Below are 19,125 nucleotides of genomic sequence, written 5' to 3'. Positions count from 1 at the left end.
GGAACTCTCGGGGAGCATGAGCCTTCCCCTGCCAAGACCAAAAGACCGTGAGTCATCCATCACAGAAATCAGACTCTAGGCCAAGGGTGGGGAACACGTGGCCCTCTAGACGTTGTTGGACTGCAAATCCCATCAGCATAGCCAGTGGTGAGGAATGGCAGGGGTTGCAGCCCAAGAATATCTGGAGGGCCACACATGCCCCATTCCTGCTTTAGGCTGCATAGAGGCCAGCCTTCCCCTCCTTTCCAGAGGCCCTTGCAAACACAAGTACTAGGAAGAAATCCCATCCTAGGCTGGCCAGGTGCGGTGGCTGTTACGTACTCACAGGGCACATAATCCGGGTTACGGGTTTTTTTGACATTGGCTTCATGCTGGGCAGCATCGCAGGTATTGGGTTCAGCCTGGTATGCGCACAGCGCTTGCCACTCCTTGGCTAGCCGATCACGATTGCGTAGGTGGTCCTCCATGTATGCCTGCAGGGGACAACACTGCAGTTAGCACCCCCTAAACATGTCCATTTGCCAGAGGGAAAGAGAAAAAGAGTCTGTATGTATATATTATATTGTATTATGCATGCACATGAAGTAAGGGGACTGCTGATATCTATTGGCCAAGAGCATAAGAAGACCCAGGCTGGATCAGACCAAGGGTCCATCTAGTCCAGCATTCAGATCACACAATGGCCAACCAGCAGGATATGAGTGCAACAGAACCCTCCCTCCCATGTTCCCCCACAAGTGGTGTACACAGGCATACTGCCTTTGATGCTGGGGGTAGCATACAGCCATCCAGACTAACAGCCATCGATCCCCTTTTAAAGCCATCCAAATTGGTGACCGTCACTACTTCTTGTGGTAACAAATTCCACAGTTTAACTATGTCCTGAATTTCCCACCAATAAGCTTTTAGTGATGACCTCGGATTCTTGTATTATGAGAGAGAGAGAGAGAGGTGTCCCTATCCACTCTCTCCACACCATGTATAATTTTGTACACCTCTATTGTGTCTCCCCTTACTCACCTTCACTCTCCATGGAGAGTAAAGGTCAGCAAGGGCACTGCTGCTCCTGCTAACTAGCTGAAATTAAAGGAGCTAGGAGGCATGATGGGAGCACACCCACCACTTCACCTACCAGGTTATCACTTTGCTACACAGGGGATGTAGAGGTGGCACCTATGGCTATTGGAAAGCTGTCTCTGGCAAGCTTGCACAAGCTTGCCCCTTAACACAGACACACAGGGCGCAGCCACCACTTGGTGATGGTACAAGAGAGGGCCTTCTCAGTGGCTGCGCCCAGATCCTGGAACTCCCTACCAAAGGAGGCCAGGTTACCCTTCTCTCTACTGTCCTTCTGCTGACAGGCAAATATGTTTTATTCAGGCAGGCCTCTGTCTGGAATGTAAGCTGGCTAGTTGCTGAAGGGGTTTTTAACTAGTTGGAGGCTGTCTACTCCTTGTTATTGTTGTGTTGTTACTTGATTTGATTTTATGTTCTGTTTTCATCCAGATTCTGTTTTTAATCTGTATTTTATTATCAGTAGATGCTTTCAGTGCTACTTTTGGGGAAAGGCAGGGGATGAAATGAAAGAATGAGCCTCACCAGAATCATGTGCCCGGTGGAGATGTCCATGTTGGACTGCACAGGCTCCTCGCACCAGGATGGTGTGCTGCTGTGGGAACTGGGGCTGGCCTGGGGTGCATCGCTGAACTGTGAGGAAACACTGCTGACACGGGAGTTCTCCGCTGGGGCAGGGGGTGGCGGGGCTTCTGCCCGGCCAAACAGTGACTTGGCAGCCATGTGCTGCCGACAGAGCTCCTGTGAGAAAGACACAGCTGGAGTGACTACTGTATGCCTGCCGCTATTTTTATTTTATTTATTCATCACGTAGTTTTCCCACCCTTCTTCTAAGGTCAGAGGGGGTCACATGGATCTCTCCTCTTCATTCACCCTCACAACCACCCTGTGAGGCAGGTTAGGCTGAAAGAGAGGGACTGGTCCAAGATCACCATGTTAGCTTCATGGCTGAACGAGGATTTGAACTCGGGTCTCCCTGGTCCCAGTCCAGTTATTTAAGCACTACCCCACACAGGCCCTAAGAGTTGCTATAGGGAGGGGGCAGGCCACACAGGGCGCACACCAGGCCTGTGCTTGCCAAAAGCAAGCCCCATCCCCAAAAGCCCTTGATCCCTGCACTCAGGGATGTCTCTAAAATAAATACTCATGGAATTAGTCCGTTCTGGCCAGCAGACTCTGGCAGCCTGCAATCTGGAACCAGGAACCAGGGTTTCAGGGTTTTCTGGAGGATGACAGGCATCAGAGTGGGGCTCAGCAGTAGCCAAAGACTGCTGCCCCCACCCCTCTGCTCCAGCCAGTACCTGGTACTCAAAGGTGCTGTCCGCAGCTCCCTCGGGCCCCAGCCCGGCCAGCCGCTCCTTCTCACGCTGCTTGGCGTGCTGGCGCAGGCAGAAGACCACAGCAGCAGTGATGACAATGCCAGCCACGCAGGCCAGCAAGACAAAGGTGAGCAGCACTGACCGGAAGGTGTCGCCAAAGTGTGTGGGATGCGGGTACGTTGCAGCCTCGTTGCGCTGTGGGAAGAGATGCGTCGGAAGAACTGAGCCTCCAGGGGGAAAGGAGGAGATGGAGAAGATGGACGAAGGCGGTGGCAGTCTCTAGGGCAGCCTTCCCCAACCTGGGGCCCTCTCCAGATGTTTTGGACTTCAACTCCCATCAGCCCCAGCCAACATGGCCAATGGTCAGAGATGCTGGGAGTTGTCATCCAAAACATCTGGAGGGCTCTAGCCAGTGCATATCCCCATTAGCTGCCACTCCCGTCATCCTTGCAGCGTGGAACCACACCAAAATGGCTGCTGCCCCCTTGAGGAGAATGTTCCCATTTCCTTGCCCTGCTAGAACCCAGCAGTCACTGGGAGCCCCCAAGGAACCCTCACTCCCTGCTTCATGCACCCTACAGCCACCACGCTTCTTCCTACCCTCACAGGGCATTGCATGCTGGAAGTAAAGTGTGCTGCCACGTGCTCCCTCTCGTGGTCTCCAGCTGTCAGCGCACTCCCATCCCAAACAGTGCAGCCCTTCAAAATTGGCCAGGTGACGCCTGCCTGGTTAGTGATTCAGAATGCTCCGAGGCTGCCCCACCCCCACCTTGGCTGTCAAGGCTCAGAGGCAGCCATGTGGCCAATCACAATCAGCCTTACCTGTCCGACGCCCATCTGCAGGATCTTCACTCCCACCCCGGTCTCCAGTTGCGGTTTCACCTGTGCTGGATGGGAGAGGGGGGAGGGCAGAAGAGAGGAATCCGCATGGGAGGGCTACCCTTGGGGGCAGGAGACACATAGGGCAATGGTTGTCAAAAGGGTGAAGGCTGGGGGCGTGAGAGCTTTTGACTGGCCCAGGGAGAAGAGTGCCAATCCAGCAGTGCAATGTTGTATGCTTGTCTTCCTTCTTTGATTTATAAAAGGTGACTGCCTTGATCAGGGGTGCAGAACCTCTTTCAGCCCGAGGGCCAAATATAATTTCGCAGAAGCTCTCAGGGGCTGTATTCCACTGGTGGGCGGGGCTAAAATGCAAAAGAATAGCAGCATATTGAAGCTTAAAATTCTTTCTGCCAGTAACTAAAGCCTTCAGAGAGGCATTTCAGCCTATTAGAATGGAGGGGAAAAAACTGCCCAAAAGCTGGGAAGCCACCGAACAACGTCTGTTCATGGAGAAGGTTTGGGTAGGTGAGCAGGAGCAGGGACAGGCAGGCGAGCAGGAGAACAACGTGGGTTTTACCAAGTTAAGAGGGTGTCCTATGCTGAAGGGCATCTCACATCTAGTGGACAAGAACTGCCAGCCCTTTCCTAGATCCAGGATGGGGAGAGGGCTTTGAAAACCAAACGGCTTCTCAGACGTGATGAGCGCCGGTCCACAGTCGACTTACCAGCCCTGTTGGCCACATCACCCAGCGACAGGTTTTGGTGGTTTTGACGGATGCGGAACGTGAGAGCCGGGCCCACAATACTGCAGGGGGAGAGGTCGGAGGTTACACGGTTCCTGCTTCCGCCTAGGTGTGCCATTTACCTGCACTGCCTTCTCTGCTCTTCCCTGCAGGTTGCCTCTGCTGTTAGGGCTATTGTCATAGCCTTACACAGATCACCCCTTCAATCGCTAATCAGAAGTTAGGTGGAAACAAAGAGCGTCTGTGTTTTGCCTCAGGGTGAGAAGCAAAACCACAGCCATGATCTGGGATACCCACAAGAGTCCAGCCAAGGTTCAATTCACTGCAAGCATGCAGTCCCTTGAGAAAGGGGAGGCTGGGGGAGAATGGTCAGGAGGCCCTCCACTTCCCTGCCCAGGTAGATTTGCCTTATTTATTCCAGGTAACAGAGCTGAATCAACAACTTCCGATGACACCTCAAGTAGCCTCACCTACATAAACAGACAAGCACCCTGCGACCTTCACCCAGCAGTAGGAACTCACCAGGATGGGAGATGTGGCTCAGGGAAGGCGCCGTGGCTCAGCGGTAGGGCTCCTGCCTGGCATGCAGAAGGTCCCAGGTTTGACCCCCGGCATCTCCAGGTAGGGCTGGGAAAATTCCTGCCTGAAACCCTGGAGAGCCGCTGCCAGGCAGTAGACACTGCTGAACTAGCTGGACCCACTGGTCTGACCCAGTAGCAGCTTCCCATTTTCCTGTGTCAGCAACCCAAGAGGCACAGGGGAGACCCCCTCCTTTGTGGGAAATGCACCTTCCTCTGGATATGCCTCCCAGTAGTAATGTATGGCTGTGAGAGCTGGACTATAAGGAAGGCTGAGCGCCAAAGAATTGATGCTTTCGAACTGTGGTGCTAGAGAAGACTCTTACGAGTCCCCTGGACTGCAAGGAGGTCAAATCAGTCCATACTAAAGGAAATCAACCCTGACTGCTCATTGGAAGGACAGATACTGAAGCTGAAGCTCCAATATTTTGGCCACCTAATGCGAAGAGAAAACTCTCTGGAAAAGACCCTGATGCTGGGAAAGACTGAAGGCAAAAGGAGAAGGGGACGGCAGAGGATGAGATGGCTAGATAGCATCACCGATGCAATGAATATGAACCTGAGCACGCTCCGGGAGAGAGCGCAGGACAGGAAGGCCTGGCGTGCTATGGTCCATGGGGTCACGAAGAGTCGGACACGACTGAACGACTGAACAACAACAACAACTGGATATGCCACCCGCACCCCCCGGCACCCTGCCTTGCCAGGGTCCTCCCCTTCCCGCAGCACCACAGACAATGGTGCACTCCAGTTCCTGACGGACCCCCGCCGCTCAGCTAAGCCCTGGCACTCGCCTGATGTTGATGAAGCTGGCAGTAGACAAGTGCACATGCTCAGCCAGGATCTCCAGGAGCCGGATGCCAGCAGCAAGACCCAATGGCCTGCAGGTGGCGGAGACAGAGTAGGTCAGGAGCCAATGAGAAGGCATGTGTGGGAGACACAGTGGGTGGCAGAGAGCAGGTGGACGATGCCTCCCCCACTCTTGTACAACCTGACAATGTGTGCCACCCCCTCCTGCTGCCCAGTCCGGTCACACCGCAGCAATTTGGCAAAGCAGCTGCACTTGCTGTCACAAGGGTCCCAACCATGATCTCCAACCGTCCAGTCAAGGTGCTAACCATGTGTTGGGGTTCGGCCCAGACTCACCCAGATACCGCAGCAAAAAGTACCCCATATAATTCGTGGAACTAACTCAGCCTTCCCAACCTGGCACCCTCCAGGTATGTTGGATTACAACTCCCATAATCCCCCATAGCTGGCTGGGGGATTATGGGAGTTGTAGTCCAACATATCTGGAGGGCTTCAAGTTGGGGAAGGCTGGACTGGGTGACAGAGACGTTCCTTATTCCCCCAAACCAAGACTCACCTTCATCATATCATTCCTCTCCACACCATTTTCTTGAGTTCACCTCCCCCTCCATCTTTATGTATTTAACATACTGTGTAGGTGCATTAGTGGGCATTTGCTTGATATGTAGTACCAACTACTGGCACATATCAGAGTGTAACTAATATCGAAGCATCTGTTTGGAGCACCTGTTTGGAGCTGATGCAATGCACATTTGTCCGATGTGAATCTTGACCTCATACCTATGTGAGACAAGCGGATCTTGTCTCAGACATTAGAGCAAGGGTGGGGAACCCGTGGCCCTCCAGTTGCCGCTAGACTACAACCCCCATTACCCCTGGCCATTGGAGATGCTGGCTGGGGCTGATAGGAGTTGGAGTCCAAGGACATCTGGAGGGCCACCAGTTCCCCACCCCTTCGTGAGATGATACACACACACCCTGCACCGACCACCCTGCCCAAATTTTTGTGACCGCCTCCCCCTCTCTCACTTCTGGTCAGTGACAATGTAGCCGTATTCCTCAGCAGCCAGCGCCATCTCTGGCCGCTCTTCCTCCCTGCCAGGTCCTCCTAGGGCAGTGTAGCTCTTCTTCACCATCTCCTGCCCCTGGGGGCCAGCTACGTCCCCCTCACCAGGGTGCAGGGGCTCAGGCTGCTGTGGGGAAGCCGTTGTCATGGCTGCTTTGGCCTTGGTCGGGCCCAGGGTCTCCCCCTGAGCCTGTATCTGCCCCTCCGTGGGGGCAGCGCTGGCATAGCTCTCGAAAGAGGGCGGCGGCTCCAGCTCCTCCCCGTGCTGCATTTCAGCTTCTGTTGCCTGAGGGGAAAGAGGCGTATCACTCACCACAGCCAGGAGGACCCAAACCCAACACTTCCAACAAGCTCTTGGTGATTCCTCCAGCCCTCTACCCAACCAGCCTTGCAAATTCCCCCTGAACATCAAGCCATCCCTGCTCGTTAGCAGCCCCAGGCTGGCCAGCTCTGCCCTTAATCCTCGGTATGTGATGGCGCCCACAGAGCCTCCCTCCCTGCCCCCCTGCCACAAGTTGCCCATCTAGCTATTGGCTAGGGAGGATTGTAATGAGGGCTGGAACAAGCCAGACAGCATACCTGGCCAAACCTACTCCTCAGAGCAATTCATCATCAACGCACACTTCCCCACCCTGGGTACCCCTCCCCCATGCATAAACTGGTGGGAAAGGGCTAATGCACCATTCTTAAGGGGGGCCTAGGACTCTGAGCCAAGGACCATCTTATGTGACAAGAACACAGGTGCAAAAAATGTGGTCCGTGGGCTGCATGCAGCCCCCTCAAGGCCTTGGTGGCAGCCCCATAAGATTCTGCAGGACTAGATACTAGAAGAAGCTGCACTTACCCGCTTAGACTCTGGGGTCTCTGATCCAAGGCCAGCAGCTAGGGAGAGAATTAGGAAAGGAGAGTGCAGTTTTTAAGGTGAGGAACTGTGAAGCTCAAGCCTGCCTGGAAGTCAAACTTGTCCACTTTGGAACCTCTGCAGAAAGGGGCAACCAAAACGATCAAGGGGCTGGAGCAACTCCCCTATGAAGAAAGGTTGCAACTTCTGGGGCTGTTTAGCACAGTGAGTGAGGGAAGATGTGTGATAGAGGTGTACAAAATCAGGTCTGGTGTGGAAAAAGTGAATAGGGAGGTGCCCTTCTCCCTCTCTCATAATACACAGTACTGCGGGGTCATCCCATGACGCTGAATGGCGGGAGGGTGCTCTTGCACTTATGCCCTGCTTCCCATAGGGGCATCTGATTGGCCGCTGCTGAATGCTGGAGCAGACAGGCCTTTGGTTTTCTCCAAAGCACCTCCTCTTAGGCGCTGGTGCCTGGTGTTCCCAAGAGTACGAAGTGGGTGGGCTTCAGTTAGAAGACAGCAAAGCAGAAGTTGGGAGCCAGTAGCTCTCCTGATGTTATTGGAGTCCAACTCCAGTCAGCCCCAGCCAGCATGACCAGTGATCAGGGATTACAGGAGCTGTAGCCCAACAACATCTGGAGGGCCAGGGGTTCCCTATCCCTGCAGTAAGGGAAAAGCATTTTGTGCAGGCTCAAGCACACTCTTCTCCTGTATTGCTATAGCAGTCTTCCCCAACCGGGTGCCCTCCAGACGTGTTAGACTTCAACCCCCATCAGCCCCAGCCAGCATAGCCAATGGTCAAGAATGCTAGAAGTTGTGGTCTAAAACATCTGGAGGGCACCAGATTATGCATCTGGAGGGCGCCAGGCTGTGCTATAGTGTCCAGGGCTAAAACACCAATTCAAGAAAACAGGTTCTGAACTGAGCTCTAACTCAAGCTTGGCCCTGGATTTGTGTGAAGCTGGGCCAGGGTCAGCACAGTTGCAGCAGAGGACTGCCTGTTTCTCATTAATGCAGACAGATAGCCCAGAGGCTGTCCCATTTTATGGCCATTCTCCCTTCCTTCTCCTCCAGCTATAAGCCCTTCCATTTACGCCTTCGGTCCCAGATCATCTTATATACTTTAAGATCAGCAACCAAGGCCCTGCTCTTGATCAGCAATCAACCTAAGATCAGCAATCAACCTAGCCCACCTGTGAGGGCAGCTAAGCAGGCAAGTACACGAGAGGGGGCTTTTTCTGCAGTGGTCCCAAGCCCCTAGAATGGGTTGCCATGGGGGGACACATCATCACAAACATTTAGGAAGGCCCTGAATCCAGACTCGTTTTCTCTGGCCTCGGACTCAATGGTCTTATAGGCCTGTCCCAACCCTACGATTCTATGATTCTATGATTCCCCCGCTTATGTTTTCTTGGAGTATTTTGGCTTTTTAGCTGCGATAGTGTTTTAGGTTTTAGTACTGTCTAGACTAGATGTTTTATTGCTCGTGTTTGTTGATTTTATTAATTTTTGCTGTTTTATCCTTGTATGAGTTTTCCCTGAATGAGACTTTATTGAGGAAGCTGCCATGGGAGGGTTGTTTTTTTTCATCAAGCCGCCTTGATAAAGAAATAAAAAGATGCTGCTCACCTGGACTCTGGAGGAGCCGGATCATGTCCTCCGGTCTAATCCCATAGCTGGCAAGCACTGCTGTGAGTCTTTGTACAGCTCTATCTGTGGGTACAAAGGTGGAAAAGATGAAGACGTCACCAGTGCCTCCCAACCACCACCAGGGCTTCCCAACAGAGATCGTAAGCTACAAGGTGCTTGTGGGACTCCCAGTGAAGATGCACTAGGAAGGGTCTCACCTGGCTCTGCCAGGTGTGCCTTGGGCTTCCCTCCATCTTCAGAGCTGTCATAGTAGTCTTGAAGGGGGCCATCTGTCCTGGAATCGTGTTTGTGTGGAGCCCTAGTTTTGGATTTACCTGCCTGCTCTTGTGTCAGGTAAAGCGCTCCAAGGTCCTGGAAAAGTTGACCTCCATCCAGTCCCTGCTGCCCCCTATAGGAAGGGGCTGTGCTGGCACCAAACAGGGCCTTGGAAGCAGCAGCTCGGTCCAAGAGAATAGGAGACCCTGGGTTGTGCGCATTGGCATGGTCCTGGAACGTGCTATCTGAGTAGGTGAACTGAAACAGAAGCACAGAAAAGGCAACATAGGAACAAAAGAAACTGCCTTATACCAATGGTCTGGTCCATCTAGCCCAGTATTGTCAACACTGACTGGCAGCGGCCCTCCAGGGTTTCAGGCAGGAGGCTTTTCCAACCCATCTTGGAGATGCAGGGGATAGGACCTGGGACCTGCATGCCAAGCAGGTGCCCTACCACTGAGCTACGGTCCTTCTCTTTAATAGCCCAGGGCAGAGAGGTCACAGGGCAGTGTGCACATGCATTTCTCAGTGTAATGTTTTTTTTAAAAATTAAGCCAAAAATTAAAATTGCATCTCAAAGGAATACACATTAAAGTCCGAAACCTGTATTTAAAAGTGCAACATGCTAGCTACCCTTAACTTAACATGTCAAAATATTTAAATAAAGAGAACTATGGTGAACCCTAAGTAGATTTTGTTCACAGGAGGAGCCATAGCTCAGTGGTAGAGCCTGTGTCCGGCATGCATAATGTTCCAGGTTCAAGTCCTGGCACTTCCATTAAAAAGAAGGATCTCAGGCAGTAGCCAGTCAGAGCAGCTGGAACTGGGCTGGACTGACCAATCAGTGGCCTGAGTTGATATAACACAACTTCATATGTGCTTGTAGAAAAAGCACTATATTTAAATGGAACTATTTTAAAAGAAGAGACCAGGAAGGCTATTGAAGATATGCGGTTTTAAATGGAGGTGGGGAAAGTGCGGTCCTATAGATGCTGTTGGACTTCAATTTCCTCAGCCCCAGCCAGCATGGCCAATGGTCAGGGATGGTGGGAGTTGTAGTCCAATGACATCTGCAAGGTCACAGGTCCCCCCTCCCCATTTTTAAATTCAAATGTTCTATAGAAAAAGCCATTTTTTGTCTGGGCTCCTCCACAAGGTACTCTGTAGACAGCCTTAGTGAAGACATACCTGGTGATGGGGGTAAGAGGACAGGAAGGCATCCTTGTAGCCTAGCTCAGGCTGAGAGGCCAACAGGAGCTCCAGGGACCGCTGCAGGAGGGCTGGAGGGAGAGGGGGCTGGCGAGCTCCCTGGAGGGAGGCAGACTCGGAGGGCAAAGAGGATCTCCTGGGAGCCCGGTGGATCGGTGAGAACCTGCAAGGAGAACAGTCCAGGGCAGGATATTTTATTATCATTTGTTGCTTAGCATCAAGAACTCACAGTCTGCAGTCCACCAAGAGGCATTTCTTGCATACTGGCACATCATCGCAGCCGGCACCTCTGACAGTGAGTGTGGTATAGCACTTAACCGTGCTGGGCTGGGACTCGGGAGATTGAGATTCTAGTCCCCACTTGGCCGTGAAGCTTCTCGGGTGACTCATCTGTGAGTATGTCTGATTCAACGTATACAGCTTCCCTTTGACCTCATCTCCTCTGTCTTTATGCACTCTTCCATCAATGTGAGAGCCAGTGTGGCGTAGTGGTCAGAGTGTCGGACTGGGACTCAAGAGATCCAGATTCTAGTCCCCACTTGCCAACGAAGCTCCTCAGGTGACTTTGGGCCAGTACTGACTCTCAGCCTAGCCTACTCCACAGGGTTGTTGTGAGGTTAAAATGGAGAGGAGGGGGATCATGTATGCCACCTGGGGTTCCTTGCAAGAGGAAAAAAGGGGGAATATAAATGTAATAACGAATAAAGAAAATAAACTCATTTTCTCCAGACAAGCTCTCCTACCCCAACAGTATCAGTGCTGAACTACACATTACTTTTGATGCACAGTTCTGGCCTTGAGTGCATGCTGGTTCTTTCTTTTTTTGGAACATACTGCAAGTGTGACTCCCTCAATCCCACTGCCACCACTGAAGACCTGATCCAGATCAGGAGCCCCACACCTGTAATGTGCCCTGTAGAAAAAAGGATCCATTTAAATGAATGGATCTGTTTTTGTAAATTGCAGGCAAGGGCCCTTCTGATCTGGATCAGGACCACAGCAGGGGCAAAGGAGTAAAGCCCCCTCCCCATCCTTGGTGCTAGGGTTCCAATCCACATCATAATAAATAAAAAATCCTGCACTCAAGGCCAGAACTATGCTGCTAAGCAGTGCAGGCTGGTAGCTCCAGTGTCAGTGGGGCAGTGAATCTGCTCCAGGTTTCTGTCAGAACCAATCAGAACTCTGAAGGAGCTATCCAAGGTGCTTCTGCACCTTGGATAGCTCCTTTAGCATTCAGACTGAAACCCAGAGTGGATTCACTGCCCCACTGACATCGGAACCACCAGCCTCCACTGCTGCTAGGGTAGCATGCAGCTTGGCCCTCGGTGTTCTTGCTTCAGTGTCCCCTGCTTGGAAAGCCTGAGAATATCATCATAGGAATCTTTCATCCCACAGCAGACTGCCTCTGATTACGTTTAAGTCCTGCCACCTTCAGCTCTCTTCCTGGCACTTTTTCAGCTTATCCCCACATGGATGTCTGCCTCATACCTTGGCTCTCTAACAGCCCAATCTTATATACGTCTACTCAGAAGTAAGTCCCACTGACTTCAGTGGGACTTACTCCCAGGTCAGTGAGAACAGGATTGTAGCCCAAAGTCCTTCCTTTCAACCCAGCTGCAACAACCTCCTTTTCCTTGAATGCATGGATAAGCCTGGCACTTCTCTGAGAGAAGCACAGGCTAGAGCAACTTCTTTCAACTGTGTTTGTGTGTCCCTTCTTAAAAACTGGCATTTTGAAAGACAGATGGGATGGCTGTCTGCTAGAAGGGAAGGGATTCTGTTTACTCTCCAGTAGGTATCTGCCAGAAGGCAAGGGAGTCTGTTTACTCTCTAGTATGTATCCCCCAGAAAGCAAGGGAGTCTATTTATTCTCCAGTAGGTATCTGCCAGAAGGCAAGGGAGTTTGTTTACTCTCTAGTATGTCTCCCCCAGAAGGCAAGGGAATCCGTTTACTCTCTAGTAGGTATCCCCAAATTTGGCCACAGTTATTGGTTAACAGGTTGTGGCAGCTACTCAGCAAAAGTACACATCCCAACCAAACAGTTCGCCCTACCTGTCCTCAGCCACAGACTCCCACGAAGGTGGGAGGTGAAGCCTAGGGATGCGTTCCATCTCCCGGGAGATCACGTATTGTGTAAGGTCATCTTGCCATGATAAACCTGCCATGAAGACAAAGAGCTAAAATCAAAGCAATGGCCACAAAAGCCAAGCATGGAATCCAGCACTGAATGGACACATATCCTTCAACCCTTAGGAAGGAGCTGAACTCCCAAGAATGAAAACTCTTGCAACTGAGACTAAACATCTGAGCAAAGGATTCCCCCAAGATATAAAATATAGGGACAGGGCAGCAAAACACAGGGGCAGTCTGGGCATTTCTGGGATCAGGTTCCCCATGCAGCATGCATCTGGTACAGAGGAAAAGGGTCCCAAACAGTCTTGCCAAGGCTACAAGGAAAAGACGTAGGATGCTCTTAACCCCCCACTCCTGTTTTGTGCGGAGTTGGCCCATTTCTCCATCCTGCACTCATTCCTCCTCCTGGTGGACACTCACCTTGTGCCATAAGGTGCCGGACCACATCCTGCAGACGCTGGAGCACAGGTGCTGTGACCTGGAAGTAGGGCCGGTCCCGCAGTGAATTTTGCTGGCACTGACCAAACAAGCCATCTGCAAGTATAACATGGCCACAGGATGGGCTGCCACACAACCCAGGGTGGCAAGGTGGGGGGGGGGAAGGGGGGAAAGGGGGAAAGGGAAGAAGGGGCACAGAATAATGCACTGCTGGGCAAGCTGGACAGTAATGAGCAGGATGGTGCCAGTGGAGGCTGATGGCTCTGATTTCGGTGGGGCTATAAATCCATTCTGAGTTTTAGTCAGAACCACCCAAAATTCTAAAGGAGCTGTCCAAGGTGCTGAACCTAATTTGGGGAAAGGGTTCGGCACCTTGGGTAGCTCCTTTAGAGGTCTGGCTGATTCTGACTGAAACCCAGAATGGACGCATAGCCCCACTGAAAATGGAGCCACCAACCTCCACTGGCTGATGCACAACTGATGAGGAACTTCGGTGGACTAAACACGGGTGCAGAACATCAGGCCCAGGGGCCACATTCAGCCTCCCTGGGGTTCCAATCTGGATCTCTGGGGTTTTCCCATATGACCACACCCCCTTCCCTCAGGCTCTACCCTCTTTCCGTGACCACCAATAATTTGGTGGTTCCCTTGCTTTTGTACAGTTTTCCCCTATTCTAAAAGATTAAAATGCTTCTCCTGAGGCTTCATTACTGTCAGTAAGAGCTTTAAGTTACAACATGCGGGCATCTTTTACGTTTTGGCCCAGCTCCTTTTGCCTTCAGCTTTGCCCACCACTGGAATGCAGCCCCCGAGCGCTTCTCTGGAATGAAATTTGGCCCTCAGGCTGAAAGAGGTTCAACACCCCTGTGCTAAACACATGGTTTGAACAAACTGCACACGTGCCCACCTTAACAAAGCTAGCTGCGTAAGACTGAAGCTGCAATCCTATGTGCACACTTCCATGGGAGTAAGACCCATTGAACTCAGTGGGACATACTTCTAAGCAAACATGCATAGGATTGCACTGTGAGACAGGGAAAGGGAAATTATTTCATTGTGGGGGGGTAAGCAAGCAGCCCCTCCTTCCCCCTGCCCCACCTATATATCCAAACTGGACCAACATAACTATATTGCTGTAATTAACCTGAAAGGTTGAGTTCAATACCAAGGAGTTACTCAAGGACAAATGTCAGCATGGAAAGAAACAAGCTGTAGCATCAGTCTATGCCATGGGTGGGCAGACGTCAGACTTGCGGTACCTGTTTTTTTTTGTTTTTGTTTTTAACTAGAAGCCAGAGATCCACAATGAGAGCTAAGTGAAAAATAGTGGCTCAGGCAGGTGGACACATGCTAAAAATTATGGAACAGGGTGCCTCTGGGGATGTGCTCAGTACAGGATTTTATGACCAATACCAAAACCAAACTCACAAGTTCTTTCACACAAAAATCCACTCCTGGTTTTCCTCCAAGCATTCTTTTTCAGCAACATAATTTGGTGGTGGTGGTGGGGAGAAATCGTTGTAGTTGTTGCTGGTGGCATACAATTGGGAGTCAGGACCCTTTGCTGATCTGCTACAAATCACCTAGAGATCTAGCAGGAGATCGCAATCTACCTTCTGCCCACCCCTGGTCTATAGGCTTCCAGACCAGATCCTGTGCCTTTCTTTCCACATAGCTCACCAACACAGATGCTATAATTTAACCCAGTGAGGAAAGCCAGCTTAATCACTCCTCAGCCACAGACAGGAGATGCTTTTGCTTCCACAGATCAATCGTAAGACCTCTAATATCCATCCCCCTAACCATCCCCAGCTCAGTTACCTTGCACACAGACTTCCTGTTGGGAGCACAGTCTCCTGTCAAACAGGCAGCCTGGAAAACAAGGAGAGAGAGAAAGAGAGAGACAGACATATCAGATTTTTCCAGACAGATGGATAGTTAATTCATGGAAGTGACAGTGACTGCTATTCCTTCCATAGGGGCTGAAATCCACTTGATACTGAGGTAATGCTTTCAAGCAGTGCAGGTCTCAGAACACGTATTATACTTAAAACACTGGAAGTGTCCAGCAGACGGTACCATTTTTTTCTTATGTGGGAATGTCCTTATGTACAAACTTACCGGATTTGAGTGTCACAGGGTCTTTATCAAATGACGGTGCAAGGCTCAAGTTTGCCTGCTAACTTTCATACTGAACTACTTGGATGAAGCTCATCAAAGAGTAGCAAAGTTATTACTGCTTAGCTTCAGCAATCATAATTCAGACACAATACTGGAAAATCACACCAATTCCAAAAACTACAAAACAGTTAATCAAGGCACTGAATATGTAAGAAATATTCTGTAATATTTCACAGTTCACACATAAAGCAAGTAGAAGAAATGGACTAGCATTGTCAACCAAATGGAAAGAGAAGTGGACTCCTTGTATTTCTTACTGGAGATTTTATGCGGTTAGAAAGAAACACCACCATGTAATGGGTTAAAGTGAAAAAAGAGAATTTTATATGAACTTTGATACCCATTTTGTGCTCTTGTCCAGCTTCCCCTATTGACTCATTTACTACTGATAGAAAATGAGGAGAAAATAAATTATGCATTTCTAACTGGATATGGGTAACACCAATACACAAAGCACCTCTACTACAAAAAAGGAAATTAGTGAGAAATTATTTTAAAAAGCAAAGGAGAATTAAAATATATCAGCAGTCCAGAAACTCCAAATGACCTAGCAACTGGCCTAGAATTTATACAGAAAGGCTTTTATGCTACCAAAAAAACCCTCCCTGGTCTTGTAAAGAAGAAAATGCCAACATGGAAGAAGTAACTGAACTAATTAAAACACTGAAAAAATTGTACATTCCTGGGCCCTGATAGATTTTTTAGATTTATGGATATTTGAAAAAGAAGGAACTGGCGCCACATCTATCGGTAGCCTTTAATGAGACACTGAAATGTAAAGGGAGACTTTGACTCCCTGGGAAGCACAAACTGAAGCAACTTTTTTTTTTAAAGACGACAGCAAAAGAGCAGGTATAGTTCTATCCAGCTGTACTTCACCAGACCTATTGTGCTATTAACCTAGGATAAAAAAAATCTATAAATGCACTTCAGGAAACAGACTTAAAAGAAATAGTCCTCTGTTATATGAACAGATCAGGCACAATGCAGTTTGGCTTGGGGCTTGACATATAATATTTTCTTGACTATTGTCAGTAATTGTGGTTATGACCTTCTCAAATCCATGACTTGGATCTTAAGATTACTTCCATGAGCTTCCTTAAGTTGGGTTTTCCATTTCCTCCCAGACCCCATCTGGAGAGGCTTGAGCAGCGGTGGGCAATCTTTGGGGCCCGTGGGCGCATTTGGAAATGGGAGAAACTGTCCCGGGCACCACCACAAAATGGCTGCCATGGGTGGGCATGGCTAGGCACCAAGGATAAGCAACCTGCCCAGAGGCATTCATGGGAATCAAAGATGGCAACAGCTAAAGACTCCCACTTCGCTTTGAAGCAATCCCAGCTGCCAGTAAGAAAATATAAAAATATATTTTTAAATAAACGGGTGGAGTACGGTGTCTTGGTGGGCACCAATGAAAGTATCTGAGGGCACATTGGTGCCTGCAGGCCCCACTTTGCCTATCCATGGGCTACAGCCAGTCCACAGCCTGCCTGAGCAATGTGGCCCACAGGAGGAGGAAATGGGAAATTCTCCTTCTGTGAACGCCTTTAACTTATCATTGATCCAAGCCCAATTTGGGGCCATTTTTTTTCTCCCCAGCAGCCCCTTGTCCAAAAGAGCCCTCCCCACTACCCAGAGAAGCTTTGGGGTGCACAGGGGGCTGCAGAGGGGGAGATGGGGATGTGAAACTTTCCCAATGAACTCCCTTAGTTAATGTATCTTAATTCCTACTGACTGGCTTAGATCCCAGTTGCAGAGTTCAATGCTTGACAGGCCTGTCTTCAGAGTCACTGTGCTGGCTCCCCAGTGCACAGCTTCAGGATTCAAGACTGAAGTGACATCACCAAACTGCTAATCCCAGCAAGATCTCCAGCTAAAGTCCAGCTGGTTGGTGGCTGGAGGGAGAGGGAGAGATCAGCCTCCCTGCCTGAAGTTTCAATAGCAGCTCTAACTCTGCCCACACTCCAAACCAGCCAGCAGGACTCCATCTTGACCACTGGTTCCTGGTGGGAAGCTACCTCCAAGGAGAGTCAAGGAGCACTGGTCATTTTGGACCATCACCCATCTGCAGGAATTGTCCCAAAGCATTTAGCAGGAGCACTGAGGTTTTATTAGGGCATTTGAGATTCCTAACAAATGAAGTATTCCAATAAAATTTTTCACATCTGAAATTAGGATATGTAGAGGCACAACACAGGGGCAGATGAAAAGGAAAGGCAACCTCAGTTGGAAAGGTCTTGCCAAGGTTGTTGGCAAGTGCAGGAACTGTCCACAACTTCTCCAGCTGAAGCAGCAAGCGGAGTGAGTGCACATTAATCCCTGGGCCTTGGCACTCAACAACCCAGGCCAGGAGGACACTTGGTCTCGTATAAATCCACAGTTCACCCAACTAATTGTTTTTGAAAGGTGCATGGGCAGTACTTACTTACTTACTTATATGCCGCCCAATAGCCAAAGCTCTCTGTTCACAAAAATTAAAACCAAAAAATGCAGCATAAAACAATATAAAATATAAAAGCATTAAAACCACAATATAACAATACAACCAGAATAAAACCTAGCAGCAATGCAGTATCTATCTATATTTTACAGTATGTATCTGTAAAATACAGATTTAAAAACCAAAGCTAAAAGACTAGGAAGCTAAAATGCTAAAATACCGGGAGAATAAAAAGGCATTATTTCAATAAAGATTAGTTACTGCTTAGCTTTAACCAGCACTGTCTATTGTAATCCGGGTGATTAAAGGCGTGATCCTATGCTTGTTTAGATAGAAAACAGTCCTAGAACTCCCAGCATTCCCTAGCTAGTGGGACTTTTTTCTGTCTAAACAGGCATAGGATTGCACCCTAAGTCTTCAGAACTGTAGATTTCCTCTACACACACAACCTCCTTCTACTGCATGGAAAGGTGATTCTAATCTGAATTAGAATAGAAAAGCATGGAATAATGCCAGTGGTAGTTTATCTAGATCTGCCTTCCTAAAATGGGTGCCCTCCAGATGTTTTGGACTTCAACTCCCATTAGCCCAGGCATGGTCAATGGTCGGGAATGCTGGGCATTGCAGTCCAAAACGTCTGGAGGGCACCAGGTTGGGGAAGGCAGATCTGGAGGGCACCAGGTTGAAGAAGGAAGATTCATCCAGAGTAAAAATGAATGAATGTGCCATAAGGGCTACAAGTTTGGGGGCTGAAGGAGGCAATTATTCTGTAATTGTTATGTTTTTATTGTATCTTAATGTGTTTTATTGATTTAATCTAGCTTAAATTGTTTTGTACTCTGTCCTGAGTGTTGTTTTTTTTGGTAGAAAGGTAGGGTATAAATCAAATAAATAAATAGGGGAACCCTACAGGCAGCTTGGAGTGTGTTGCATTGCTTTGATGTCCAGGGGAAAAACTAGATGAGATGCAAGGGACCAGTGATCAGGATCTCCCGAGTTTTTAAAAATAAAATGAAAGCACCCAAGAGGCACCCAAATCATAACAAGGCCATGGTGCTAGGGGAGGGTTTTTAAATCTCTCCCCCCCACACACACACACGTGTTACCTGTATGTTTTACTCCACAGGGCAAGTAGAGCTTCAGGGAGTAGGATTTAAAACTGGAGAAATTAGAGGGTAACCCATATGTCAGGAAGGGCAGGAGAGGGAATCCAAGATTCTCCAGGGCCTCTCTAGCTGGCCATCCAAAAGCACATTCTGACATGGCTTCATTCTCTTCCCACAATCAGCCACCTCATAGCATCATTGCTGTGCATTGGCCAAGATGTTGCCCAAGAACAGCCCACAGCAAGGTCACGCCCTTACAGTGGACAACCCAGATTTCCCCTGAAGCGACCCAATAGACAAGATGGGACCTGATGCTCAAACCCAGCCTTCCCGTCCAGATGTTTTGGACTTCATCTTCCATTAGCCCCAGTCAGCAGGGCCAATGGTCAGGAATCCTGGGAGGTGTCGTCCAAAGCATCTGGAGGGCACCCCGTTAGTGAAGGCTGCTCTAACC

The 19,125-nt window shown here is 49.6% G+C and overlaps 1 protein-coding gene across 3 annotated transcripts in view; it reads right to left on the bottom strand.

The window, feature by feature from the left end:
• Nucleotides 1–19,125, bottom strand: part of PTPRN (protein tyrosine phosphatase receptor type N) — a 53,861-nt gene that overhangs the window by 12,624 nt on the left and 22,112 nt on the right. The window contains exons 2-15 of one of the 3 annotated variants that reach the window (XM_084804930.1): nt 14,766–14,816; nt 12,927–13,040; nt 12,426–12,531; nt 10,352–10,535; nt 9,223–9,421; nt 8,888–8,971; nt 7,257–7,294; nt 6,376–6,698; nt 5,331–5,417; nt 3,941–4,020; nt 3,216–3,280; nt 2,376–2,588; nt 1,600–1,815; nt 326–473 (exon numbers count right to left, since the gene is read on the bottom strand). In XM_084804930.1, coding sequence (XP_084661056.1) covers nt 326–473; nt 1,600–1,815; nt 2,376–2,588; nt 3,216–3,280; nt 3,941–4,020; nt 5,331–5,417; nt 6,376–6,698; nt 7,257–7,294; nt 8,888–8,971; nt 9,223–9,421; nt 10,352–10,535; nt 12,426–12,531; nt 12,927–13,040; nt 14,766–14,816 — 1,908 coding nt within the window. Of the gene's footprint in view, nt 1–325; nt 474–1,599; nt 1,816–2,375; nt 2,589–3,215; nt 3,281–3,940; nt 4,021–5,330; nt 5,418–6,375; nt 6,699–7,256; nt 7,295–8,887; nt 8,972–9,105; nt 9,422–10,351; nt 10,536–12,425; nt 12,532–12,926; nt 13,041–14,765; nt 14,817–19,125 lie in introns of all 3 variants that reach the window. The other 2 variants (XM_084804919.1, XM_084804941.1) reach the window with 2 other exon arrangements.

Source organism: Heloderma suspectum, chromosome 1, assembly GCF_057233095.1.
Source record: "Heloderma suspectum isolate Gila_16-S chromosome 1, 16-S_ref, whole genome shotgun sequence".
Classification (NCBI taxonomy): Eukaryota; Metazoa; Chordata; class Lepidosauria; order Squamata; family Helodermatidae; genus Heloderma; species Heloderma suspectum.
The sequence above is the reverse complement of the archived record's forward strand: the minus strand, read 5'-3'. Positions and strand labels throughout refer to the sequence as shown.